The sequence below is a fragment of the Nanorana parkeri genome, unplaced genomic scaffold (genome assembly GCF_000935625.1).
Source record: "Nanorana parkeri isolate BGI_ZX_2015 unplaced genomic scaffold, ASM93562v1 scaffold356, whole genome shotgun sequence".
Classification (NCBI taxonomy): domain Eukaryota; kingdom Metazoa; phylum Chordata; class Amphibia; order Anura; family Dicroglossidae; genus Nanorana; species Nanorana parkeri.
This window is the reverse complement of record NW_017306624.1, coordinates 1,033,729-1,046,673: the sequence shown is the minus strand read 5'-3', so window position 1 is coordinate 1,046,673 and position 12,945 is coordinate 1,033,729. Positions and strand designations below refer to the sequence as shown.

The 12,945-nt window shown below is 41.5% G+C and overlaps 1 protein-coding gene across 1 annotated transcript in view; it reads left to right on the top strand.

The window, feature by feature from the left end:
* ANKRD22 (ankyrin repeat domain 22) overlaps nt 1-10,009 on the top strand; it is a 28,498-nt gene extending 18,489 nt beyond the window's left edge. The window contains exons 4-6 of the mRNA XM_018558766.1: nt 5,017-5,094; nt 8,934-9,032; nt 9,820-10,009. Of these exons, the coding sequence (XP_018414268.1) occupies nt 5,017-5,094; nt 8,934-9,032; nt 9,820-9,897 (255 nt within the window). The 3' untranslated portion in view covers nt 9,898-10,009. The remainder of the gene's footprint in view (nt 1-5,016; nt 5,095-8,933; nt 9,033-9,819) is intronic.
* The last annotated feature ends 2,936 nt before the right edge of the window (nt 10,010-12,945 follow it).

The window sequence follows — 12,945 nt, the reverse complement described above, 5'->3', positions numbered from 1 at the left end:
GGGGGGGTGTACAGGGACAATGATGGCATGCTTGCACTTGTAGTTCCTTTGCTGATATATATGTGTGGGGGTGGGGGGTACAGTTCTAGTGGATGTTTATATAATATGGGGGGGGCGGAAAAAAATGTTCTGCCCCGGGCGCCCATAACTCTGGTTACGCCACTTTGTAGCACAGTGCTGAATAACATAAAAAAATGGCCAGTCATGAAGGGGTTAAAATCTTCAGGATGTTAGGTATTTAATGAACTACATGTCCCATTCTCATAGTTGCACACAAAAAATAAATAAGTCCAAATTCAATTATGATTTTTTTTATTTTTCTTACTTTTATAGGAACTGACATTGCTCTTTTAAACTGTAACATTGCTCTCTAAAACTTTGTTTTTGTATTTTTCTTACTTTTATGTGAACTGACATTGTGCTTTTGAAAACATTCTTTAAAGGAGAAGTCTCACCAGAGACATTCTTCTTTAATTACATAGGACATGGGCTAAAGCACTAAGATAGTGGCAGCTAAGCTCCGCCCCCTCTCTTGGGGTCTCCGTCTGCTGGAGAACCCAGTAGATGGGGAGACGGGCTTGGGAGCACTCGTCAGCAGACTTCCCCAATACAGCACTCAGCGCTCCCCCTCCTCTGACATGAGACTAAGTGCAATTTGTCCCATGTCCAATGAAATTAAAGGAGAATATCTCTGGTGAGACATCTCCTTTAAGCCTCATTTACACCATGCCATGACTTTAGTCCCACTGTGAGCTAAAAATGGGTCACAGGTGATCGCGGCCCCCCTCCACTTGGTTATTCGTTTCTGCTCCCCCACGATCATGAGGACAGTGGTTGTTCTGCCCAGTCGTCCGTATTACCAGAATATCTGGGAATAACATTGCAGATGGTAGTACTGCGTTGTTGCCAACATTTAAAGTAGAACTCCAGGAAAAAATTTTTTTTATAAAAATAAGATTACTTACCTTCATTAGAAAGCTCCATCTGTAATCTTGCAGTTGCTTCTTTCCCCCCCGAAAACTTCTTCCTTCTGTGGAGCCTTCTGTCTTCCTCCTCTTCATTTCCGGTGGTGTGACCGCAACTGAGCTGCATAATCAATGCAGCTCAATGGGCCCTGGCAGACCCGGTAACAGGAGACGTTCCTCAACATCATCCTCCCAGTTCCCACCAGCCTTGTCGCTACCTCTGCCGTCACTGTCGCTATCTCCGCCGCTCCTATCTTCACCGCAGCCGCTATCTCTGCCGACAACGCTCCCGGCAGTGGCGGGGATAGAAGCGGGGAACAGGAAGCAGGGGCTGACTGGCAACTTTTAGCCCAGGGGGCAAGTACAACCCAGAGGCCCATGGTGCAACAACTTGGCCCCCCTCCCACTCTGCCTCTTCCCCCGCCTTCCCGTCTGCCACTTTTGCCATTCATGTAACAGTAGTGTGAATGGATCGGGAGATGTGAGGACTCTAGTAAGTCCATGAAAGGGTGACTGGCTGTAGGATGGTGCTCTCCTCCCACTGGGCTCCCTACATGGTTCTGGCCTTACTCCGCTCCATGTCCACTACTTAGGCACTCTCACCCACTGTAGACCGTCGCTGGCTGTCCATGCTTCTGGGCTGTGAGCTGTGGGAGGAGAGTGGGAGGGGCCGTACAGTGTCAGTGTTCTATAATTTTTCTCAATCCTATATATTTTCTCGACTGTGTCACTTCCAGTGGGGCCGAGTCAACTGAATCAGCTGTTTTCATGACCCCCCTTTCTTCATGGTATGAGCACCTGGAAGAGACGCGGTAGAGTATGGGCTGAGGAAAGTTAGAACACTGGTAGTGGAGGGATGCCTCGCCAGTGCTGTGCGCGTATACGACTGCTGCGACCCTGGTAGGTATGCCACTCGTGGATGCAGGCGGGCAGGTCTAGCAGCGGCAAGCGTGAGGTGGGGCGGAGGTGCGGTGTGTGAAGCGTGGATGCAGGCCGGTCTAACAGCGGCAAGCGGGGAGGAGGTGCGGTGTGTGAAGCGTGGATGCAGGTAGGTCAAGCAGCGGCAATCGTGAGACGGGGAGGAGGTGCGGCATGTGTGGAGCCGTGAACAGGGCCAACTAATCGAAAGCCGATAATCGATGATTGAAAACTTGGGGAGAACTTTTTCAATCATCGATTATAATCGACTTGGTGGATTAGTTGTTGCAGCTCTACATTCATCCCCGATTTCTGGGGACAGTCCCCAGATTGAGGAGAGCATCCCCATACAAATTATGTCCCCGGGAACATAAAATATTTTTTTTTTTTCTTCTAAATACTCACCTGATCCACCGCCAAGTGCAGCCTCCCATCTCCCACGCTGTCAGAAGCTTGTGCGCGCTGGGTGCTGCTTCTGAGAAGATATGCTATTAGTGTTACTGACTTGCGGACCCTCCGTATGTTTACAATAGGTGGATCCACAAGTGGTTAAAAAAAATCCAGAGACACTTTTTTTTTGCTGCAGAATCAGCAAGCCAATGTAGGCGGGGAAGGCATGCTATGGGGTGGAGCATCAAATTATAAATAGGCATGGTGGCACATTGGTAACCTATTGTACAATTTAATTTTAGAATAGTATATGTACAGGAGGATTTATAATAATAAGGACAGAAATACAATAATCACAAGTCATTTATATGTAAATCCTGCAGCACTTTAGGGCTGGGATGAGCTTCATGAGACTTAAGTATGACAGCCTCAGCTAGCTTCCAGGGACAGGGGAGAAAAATCAGGGACATTTGGCAGGTATGGTACTGCCTTTAAATTTGTTAACTAGAATTAGGAAGGGGTAATATTGGTGGAGAAAATTAGAAATTACAGAGTAAATGCAATGTACTGGTGTGGGAACAATAACATATGTACAGTTACATGGAGATGCCATGCAGCCTAACACTTAGGTGCACCTGCGGCTACTAAAAATCTAAATCACTGTAAACTACTAATATGCAGGAAATACAACTATTATGGAAGTGTGCATTACTGGTGCTGACTTTAAGCACAATTGATTGTGTGATCTTACCAGCAATGCAATCCCAGGGTAGAGGATGCAAAAATTCAGGCCTTCTCTCATGAGAAAAATATGGCTGAACTGGCTTTTTCTGCCCCACAAATCATTGCAGTAACAGGAAGAGGATATGACATCACTGCTATGACTTGATTTTTTTAAGTTAGCTTCACTCAGGACAATAAGTAAAATGATTTCATCTCCTTGCAATTAACTCTAACTTAATAAACATTAGTAAGAAGGCAGATTTTTGGTACCTGAGTAAAGTTAACAAAATGTATTTAAGTTAGGATAGCTATTTGTTTTTACAGTGTGCAAATAAACTAAATAATTTGCCTGTGCTATTCCTGCTCAAATGTCATTGGAATTTAGAGAAAACGTACCATATCTGCGCACCATCAATGGCTATATCCATCTTAGGAGGAGAGGCCATACAGTCTTATCTATGTATCTATCTCTATCTATCTAGTATACCTACCTACTTAGTCTGCCCTGACCTGCTATAAAAATACCATAAACCCTTGGTGCCCAACTTGTCAGGCTCTGTGAATTGCTCCAGGGGCCTGGCCCACTATGCAGCTGGTCACATATACACTATATTACCAAAAGTATTGGAACGTACCTTTACCCGCATATGAACTTTTATTGGCATCCCGGTGGGGTTCAATATTGAGTTGGCCCACCAATTGCAGCTATAACAGCTTCAACGCTTCTGGGAAGGCTGTCCACAAGGTTTAGGAGTGTGTCTATGGGAATGTTTGACCATTCTTCCAGAAGCGCATTTGTGAGGTCAGGTACTGATGTTGCATGAGAAGGCCTGGCTCGCAGTCTCCACTCTAATTCATCTCAAAGGTGTTCTATCGGGTTGAGGTCAGGACTCTGTGCAGGCCAGTCAAGTTCCTCCACCCCAAACTCGCTCATCCATGTCTTTATGGATCTTGCTGTGTGCTCTCCTCTGGTGTGCAGTCATGTTGGAACAGGAAGGGGCCATCCCCAAACTCTTCCCACAAAGTTGGGAGCATGAAATTGTCCAAAATGTCTTTGGTATGCTGATGCATTAAGAGTTCCCTTCACTTGAACTAAGGGGCCAGGCCCAAGCCCTGAAAGACAACCCCACACCATAATCCCCCCTCCACCAAACTTTACACTTGGCACAATTCAGTCAGACAAGAACCGTTCTCCTGGCAACCACCAAACCCAAACACGTCTATTTGATTGCCAGACAGAGAAGAGTGATTCATCACTCCCAGAGAACATGTCTCCACCTCTCTTAGAGTCCATTGGCGGCGTGCTTTACACCACTGCAGCCAAGTCTTTGCATTGCAGTTGGTAATGTAAGGCTTGGATGCAGCTGCTCGGCCATGGAAACCCATTCCATGAAGCTCTCTACGCATTGTTGTGCCAATCTGAAGGCCACACAAAGTTTGGAGGTCTGTCGCTATTGACTCTGCAGACAGTTGATGACTTCTGCGCACTGTGCACTTCAGCATTAGCTGACCCCGCTCTGTCATTTTTACGTGGCTGAGTTGCTGTTTCCAGTTGCTTCCACTTTGTTATAATACCACTAACAGTTGACCGCAAAAATTTTTAGTAGCAAGGAAATTTCACGGAACACGTGAATCCAATGATTTGTGGGGGTGTCTCAATACTTTTGGTAATAGTGTATATTGCTGGCAGGCCACTTGGCAGAACACAAACTTTATATGCAATAAATATTCTTCGCCCTGAAGAAAATGTTTTTCAATAGATACTCCAAATCAATTCATAGTTTTCATGTATCTACTGTATATCATTCATGCTAGATGAAAAAAAAAAAATCTTCTGGAATCCCAGTTTATCAAGAGGTGCCTTTTTAGTATTCATTATCCATGAGATTAAAGGTGTCTGTAATAATGGTTTCAAGAATCTTTGTCCTATTTTGTGGTTTTTTTTTCCTTCTAAAGTCAAAATACATTACTTTGGCACCAATATACCAATTACACTTTTATTGTGTGTGTCCTATTACAGATTTCAAAGGGCAAACAGAATGAGAGGCTGATCAGACTTTTACTGCACTCAGGTGTTGATGTCAATGCTGTAGATAATGTAAGTTCTATGATAAAATACTGTCATCTAATGTTTACTCACTTTATTTTGTTACTATGTAATGAAAAGGGGGGTGGAGGGGGGTCAATAGACATGGTTATATAAGACATTAGAGACTACAAAGCCAACTCCGTATCTTTCTTCATCTTTAATTATCAGCAACCTCTTTACAGCTTCTTTCAGCAAAACTTTTTGAACATTTCTAATTACTGTCTATTTAACAGCTCCCACTGTATCAAGTCAGGTAAACGCAGCAATTTTTAGATTAAGGGAAAAGGTTCTTTCTTCAGCATTTTCCCTATAACTTACAAATATATAACACTGCCTCTGATAGACTATTTCAAGAAAAGTAATCTCTGCAAAGCATTAAAAATTAGAGTTCTCCTAAACTTTCACTGTTTAATTCCTCTACAGAAACACTTAAGTAATAACCTTCTTAACATGGTCCTTAGTGGGTGCTTACAGGAAAACCTGCAGCTATTGCTGACCTATTAAAAAAATTCTAGTTGCATGATGCTTGTCGGTTCTTTGTGCTGCACTGACACATATGCACCAAGGAAGGCATATTGAGGGTCCCTGTGCAGGAGCTGTAACACAGTAGACTCTGGTTCATAGAGAGGCTCCCATTTGGGCTGGCTGTGAATGGGTACAGATAAGTTGGTCTTTCAGTTCCCTACAGATGTTCAGCAGAAGGAAGGGATAAATACTTCCCACTATATGTTGCAATGAGGTGCACTTTGTAGAAGTTTCAGCATGCAGTTAGGCCTCCAGCCTGAAAGTCAGGAACACAAATAGTCCGATGTCTGTGCTTAAGTTCCAAAACATTACACGTGGATTTTTATGCTCCTTGATGGCTTTTTAAATCCACTTTATATTAAAGAGAATGCAACAGGGTGAGTGGGAATGCCCCATGACGCCCAAAATTACACAGCAGGCAGTTAGAGAGACAAGAACTATAGGAAATTTGCCCACTGGAGACACCAAGCGATCCAAGAAACCAGGCGATGATTTAGCCCACCAGACCCCACCTTTTGGTGGGCAAGTAGGCATAGTTTTCTTCTGTTTCAATAAATGTTATTTAAGTTAACAAATCATACATACTAAACAGAAACAATATAGGAACCTAGGAGAACTATGTCTAGTTCTCAATTAACCAAACTAGGTCATTTATTGTTAGCGGAGGATAGGCGTTGGTAAAGGGAAGAAATCTGTCAAGACTGCATATCACCATTAACACAAGTTGGGAGTGCATTTTAAAAATTTGTATACAATGATGGTATTCTTGTGGAAGATTTATATACTTTTTGTAAAGCGTCATGTTGTGTAGAAGCCTGAGATTCTTAGGCTGGCCATACACCTATCAATTTTTTTCCGTTCAACCTGCAGGCTGAACGAACAAAATAAACGTGATTCCTCCAACACAAACAGTGTGTCAATCGAGGAATCGCAGCGGTTTGCATTGTATTATGACAGGTGCCGCCGGCACAAGTCAGAATACCCAATCAGAGCGGACAGTTCATTGGCTGCCGGCTCTGATCGTACGAAGATTTTCCTGCCGGCTCTTTCGATCAGCTGATCAAATAATGCTGGCTGAAAGGGAGCCGACAGCCCCGAACACTGTGTGAATTTCATCCAGTACATTAAAAACCGGCCAAAATTCGGCAAGTGTATGGGCGCCTTTAGTAGGCCTTTATTTGTTCACCATTTAAATTCATTAAGATGGATACTGAAATAAATAGTATTTTGATCGCTTGTCATGTTCTTCAGGTCTTGGTCTTTCTGATCTTGCCAAGAGCCTATCATACTCTTCATCTGACACACTAGTCAAGGAAAAAGCCTCCAGCCTTTTGTATCATCTCACAAGTGCCTCAGCTGGCTAATAGTGATGAATTGGTAGCAGTGAGCTCATACGCTGACAACACATTAAGCAGCTGTATGTGGTTTACTTCCATTGTGCATTAGAGGGCTAATACCTGAATGCAATGTCCCCAAAGCAACAATTTCCAGCTCTTCTTAGATGCTGTTTTAAAAGGTTTAATTCCATCATCAAACCAAAGAATAAAACCTGAGTGTACGCTATATGAAATGTCTTTACACTGTTAAATACTGTACATCTTCATTCTCCATCTCTATGTATTCAATGGCCATATGCTTAATTTACAAAGCTAGAACACTAGGTTAAGGCTCTTTAATTTCGCAATGCGACTGATTTTATTGGAAATATTAAGTAATTACTGTTATCTTTTTCGAAAATGGGTATACATATCCTGGTGTGTTAGTTTTGTGATTTGAGCCCCATGATTTCTAAGTTACTACAATGTAGACAATATAAAGTTAACTAGCTATCTCTTTTATGTTTTCTATATTTTTTTTATAATTGGCTGTCCTCTTAAATAAAGCAGCAGCCTAACAAAATAGTTGCCAAAGCATGGCTTTGTCTTTCAAAATCTCTTTGATCTCTTTTCCTTAAGCCTTTTAAGAAGCAAAATGAAGAATCAGACAGAGTACTACTTGATAAAGAGAAAAACTAATTGAAATCGTTTGACCCACATGATTTATGAAGTCATAAATCATTGACTATGAAGTAGTAAAGCATACAATAATTGACTGCTTAGAACACAGTTTACAATATAGTACATTTTCTGGTTCCTGTAAGAACTGACTTACTATGCTGAACATTTGTATGCACTTCTCTTACTGTTAAACCACTATTTTTAGAATGTTAAATCTCTTGTTAATATTGCCATTTACCATGGAGATGTTCTATTAGATCTTTTTTCGTAGGTAAAACGATACAACAGTCCAAACTGTAGTCATTAAAAATAGAGCGCTGCCAAATTCTTTAACACTTGGACCTCTTTTACATGGCTGATCCAATCTGATCTGCCTGTCAGTTCTTCAGGTGAACCCAGTCAGATGCCCAATGCAAGTCTATGGGCAACTGTGTGTAAACAGACTGGTGTCTGTTTACACCTAGTTAGCCCGCCTCCAGCCAGGTCTGGTAAAAGAAATGGAACAGTGTTCCGTTTTGCCGGACCAGATTGTGCCGGTTCGGGGGTAATCTGATGTAAATGGAAACATGGCTGTTTACATCCAATTCCCCATAGACTGGCATGGGGTCCGGTAAATGTATTTTTTCCCTACATCACAAGACATTGGCTCCGTAATGCCCTGATCAGGAGAAAATCCATGCAGGGATCCTCTCCTGATCAGCCTGTGTGAAGGGGGCCTTAAACTGTAAAACCTGTCGCATTCGTCTCTGCCTTGGATGAGCTATCAAATTTATTATTTTTGCCAGTAAATTAAGTTTGGTCAAATGCTGTTTAACATTGGGGGACATTATGGCTGCAAAAAAAAGCTGCTAATGACTAGGCACTGTGCAGGTTAAACCATGCAACTTATATCAGGAACCCATCCAACCTTCCCAGGGCTTTCTGTTATTTGCTTCAGCTACCCAAGGTCAAGTTGTACTGCATCAGAACAGCAACTGGAAAACTTGTGGTGGTTTAAGATGGAGTGGGAAAGTTTTACCTGGTCAGGTTTTTAATGCTTTCTGTGCTTTGTAGATTCATCTTTTCTATTTGTCAGGGAGACTGTTGTCACCTGGAAAAGTCATGGGAAATTCAGATTTTCACAGGTGCCACCATAACAGGGGTTGAAAGGAAATCTACCAAAGGGGAAACTTGTGACAACTGTCTTAGGGGAAAAGGAAAATAAAAAAAACATGACAGCTTAAGTGTAATGGGTTATGTGCTTTAAAAAAATAAATTTTTCTCTCATGCAAGTAAGTGACAGCTGGTATACTATTGTACTGTATTAAGCCTTTCTCTTTTCTCTAGAGTGGAAACACTGCCCTCCACTATGCCTGCAAAATGAAGTCCCAGGCCATAATTCCAATATTGCTTGAAGCCAATGCTAATCTCTACATAAAAAATAAGGTAAGCATCCCTAAAGAGCTGGCTGCTTAAGCCTGTACTAGTACAGTGCCAGCGCTATATTTTAATTTCAGGGTAATTTTCAGGAGAAATTCATATGTAAGTAGCCATGGTGATTACAACATAAAGGCAGGATAGCCTTTATTCTGACTGCCCCCCACATGAACATGCGTCGTAAGATGATGAAACAGGGATGGATATATGGATATAGATATAGATATCTATATCTATAGATATATATATCTATAGATCTATAGATATATATATTTATAGATCTATATATACAGGGTTCAAAATTTACCCCTACCCTGCCCCAGCCTAACTCCTCCAGGTCATCGGTGTGACGCAGAGTACAAAGATCAGTAACAACGCACAGTACAGAAGTCAGTGGTGCAATGCAGAATACAGAGGCCAGCTGCGTGACACACAGTACACCAGTCAGCAATGTGACGCGCAGTGCCGAGGTCAGCAATGTGACGCGCAGTGCCGAGGTCAGGGTGTGACGCACAGTACAGAGGTCAGCGGTCAGTATGTAACGCAGTGCAGAGGTCACAAAAAAACTACAGGGACTAACCGTTGCTTTGACCTCTTCTCCTGGTGATGGTGGGGGAGCAGCGTTACTAAACAAAAGGGAAACTTCTCTCGCAAAGTTAAGTTTCCTCTTTGCCTTAAGTAAATCAACCCTTTTTTGTTTTGTAGGTAATATGAAAATTATTTTTTCCTTTACAACAATGCATTGCTTAGAAATGTAGACTTTTTTCATTTTATTTTATATTTTCTATTTTTACAGGAAGGTGAAAGCCCAGTCGACATTGCAGCGAAATTAAAATTTAAAAATATTTTGGCGTTAATGAAAAAGTCTTCATAGTTTTAATGAGCACTTGTCTGCCTTTTAGCTGGTAAGAAGAACAAAGATCATACTACCTACCTGTGGGATGCTAATACAGTCAGGCAATGGAAGACAGTGGATATTAAGTGCACTGGAATTCTAATTATATCAAGAGATACACAATGTGCATTTTTTATTTTTAGTTGACACATGGTTACTCTAATTTATTAAGTAATGTTATTTTTGTTGCTATGATGAAGTATGACTAAAATGTATGTCATTAAACCTCTTCCTTATGTGTGCCAGGAATGGAGCCATTCTTGCCTTGGGTTGGGGCTTTCTATTTGGCATGAAATAATCAGAAGGCCCATGTTTACATTTACACTATTAGTTACATAACTCTTGTTACATTCTGTGCTTTTTCTTGACTTTTCACAAAGTGCACCATAGCCGTATAAAACTTCTTACATTCAGAGGCCTGTCATTGTTGATTATATAATGCTGCTATTCCAGAGCATGCTCTCTTTTCGTACTCATGCATACCTTATATCTCAAGTTGGCTGATTTACTTTGTAGATTAGGATATCACATGCTTGGGATATATACTATATGTTTAGAGACCAGTTTAAAGTAAACCTATACTGAAAGCTGCTTTCCCTTACTAAAAAGCTAGTTGCCTGGCTGGATTTGGTCTCAGTACTTTGAGTCATTGACCCAGAACAAACACGCAGAGAGAAAAGTCTGTATAGCTAATCTCCATACATGTTCTAGTGACTTAAAAACTTTGAAGATACTGGATCTGCATGGCAGCTGGGCACTTTCAGGAGCAGGTTGGTCATTATAGCCTGTATGTTTCCTTAGAAAAAGTTGATTTTAATGCATGTTTGGAATGCCGGCTAAGTATAACAAGCCTGTGGAGGCTTTTTGAAGGCCAAAGCTTAGAGGCCCAAGAGAGAAGACACAACAGACTTACACCAACTGGTACCTTCTAGTATGATGCAACATCACCACATATGGAACAATGATGTCACCATACCGTAGTATAACTAAATTCCAACATATAACTGAACAATTGTTCATCTCTCTAGGAGGTAGGAATAACAGTTCATACTTTCCCCAGTATGCATTAAGTGGCAACTTGTATAGTGATAAAAAGTCAGGGCTTAGTGAAATGAGGATGGGGCTTCATAGCAGTAAGAATACAGCACATTAACTACCTTTTGCCCAACATTTTATTTGTGCCAATGGGTCTATCTTTACTATGGCAGCAGAGGGCTGTCACAGTGGAACATTGTACAGTGGCATTAACATAGATAAAAAGGCCTAGGATAGCTCAGGCATACATACGAGTCTTCAGGAGATTCCTGTATTGAGAGTTTGGTTCTGATCAGGAGAGCCAGGAAGACTAGAAACATTCATACATATGGCTGGCTGTGCTCGAATTACTTCTTGAAGGACCTCCAAATGTATATGTTCAGTGGCTTAGCAAGCTTGTGTGGCCTTAATAAGGAAATGCAAGGATTGGTAATGATATGAAGAGTAGAGTAATGCATAACCAATCAGAATCAGTCAGAAAAACTGAAAGATTACTCTTCCATTCCTATGATCAACTGCATTATTACATTGATTTTTGTTTAACTACATGAGCTTCACAGTAAGTTTAGTAGTACAAGTGCCATGCAGGCCATCTGATTATTTAAAATGTATCCAAAATGGGCATGGTTGTGTTCATGGGAACCAGTCAAATTCCTGCTCCATGCGTTCTGATTAATACCTGCTTTTGTACATGAAACCGCAACAAGCCCTGTATAGGTGTAAATATGTGTTTTTAAACTTTTGAAGTCCTATTTATACTTCCACAGCTTCATTTACTTTACATTTTGTATCAGTGAATTGTATGATTTATAAAGTGCCATTTTAAGTTTACAACATTTTTGTGTAAAGTTAATAAATATTTTTGGAAAAGAAGCAAATTCTGGTGTATTTTATAGTTTTCTCATTTTGAATTCTGAACTAAATAATGATTACAATATATTTGTTAACTGTGCTTTGATCATATGGCTGTCATGCCGACTTTCCCCAGTAAATGTTCAGGCTGCATTGAGTCCTTTCTCAATACCTATGTGTATATTACTCAGGGCATCCCCAGTAATCTGATTGGGTTGCATGGTGGGGCAGGTGTGCCTTTCTAGCCAGAATGTCCCAGGTTGTTAAGAGCTCTTGGCAACCTGTGGTTCTCTGTCCAGTGTCCCACCCAGCTCACTGATGTCACTGGTTGCAAGGAGCTGAGTGGGGCACCCTGGCTGGCATCCTACCCAGCTCCTGGGAACCAGTGACATCAGTGAGCTGAGCGGGATGCCAGACAGAGGTACCATGCACCCCGTGCCACCCCCCTGATAACGTGCGCTGCCAATCTCCCCCAAAATCAAGAAATAATAGGCAACAAACAATCTAAGAATAATAAACTCCTAGCAGGAAAGCAATCCATTCATCCTTGTCAAACCATCATGAATATTTTCCCTTGCACATGAGAGGTATACAATCTGCCTTCTCCACTTCATTGCAAATAAAGAGAAATATGCAGTACATATCTGCAATACATACACATTTTCCCGTGTTTATACTTTTAAAGACCCTGCAAGTCCAAAAAAATACCAGTTGATCTGCCAGAAATGCATTTGCCTCCTAATTTTCTATTGTAGTCTGGCAACACGCAGCTTTTTTTGTGGAATGAGTGGTGTCAGCCGTATCCAGTCTTTTCTTGCTAAACTACTCAATACAGCCCACTGTCTTTATTTCCAAAGCATAGGCAATAAATGACTTGTAGTCCCAAGATTAGCATCAGAAGGACTACAGTGAAGACGGCAAAAGACACAGGACAGCTCTGAAGCTTTAGTTTGCATTTATAAATTAGATAAAACAACATGATTTCAGAAGTATATTTAACACACCAAAATGGAGACAAAGGGAAATTCTTTGGTAGGGCTTACAAGTACTTCCTACAACATGAATACTGCACATCTACTGCACTACCAACCATTACTACTTGGGAAATGTTCTTCGACAACAGCTACATGGTGACATTGT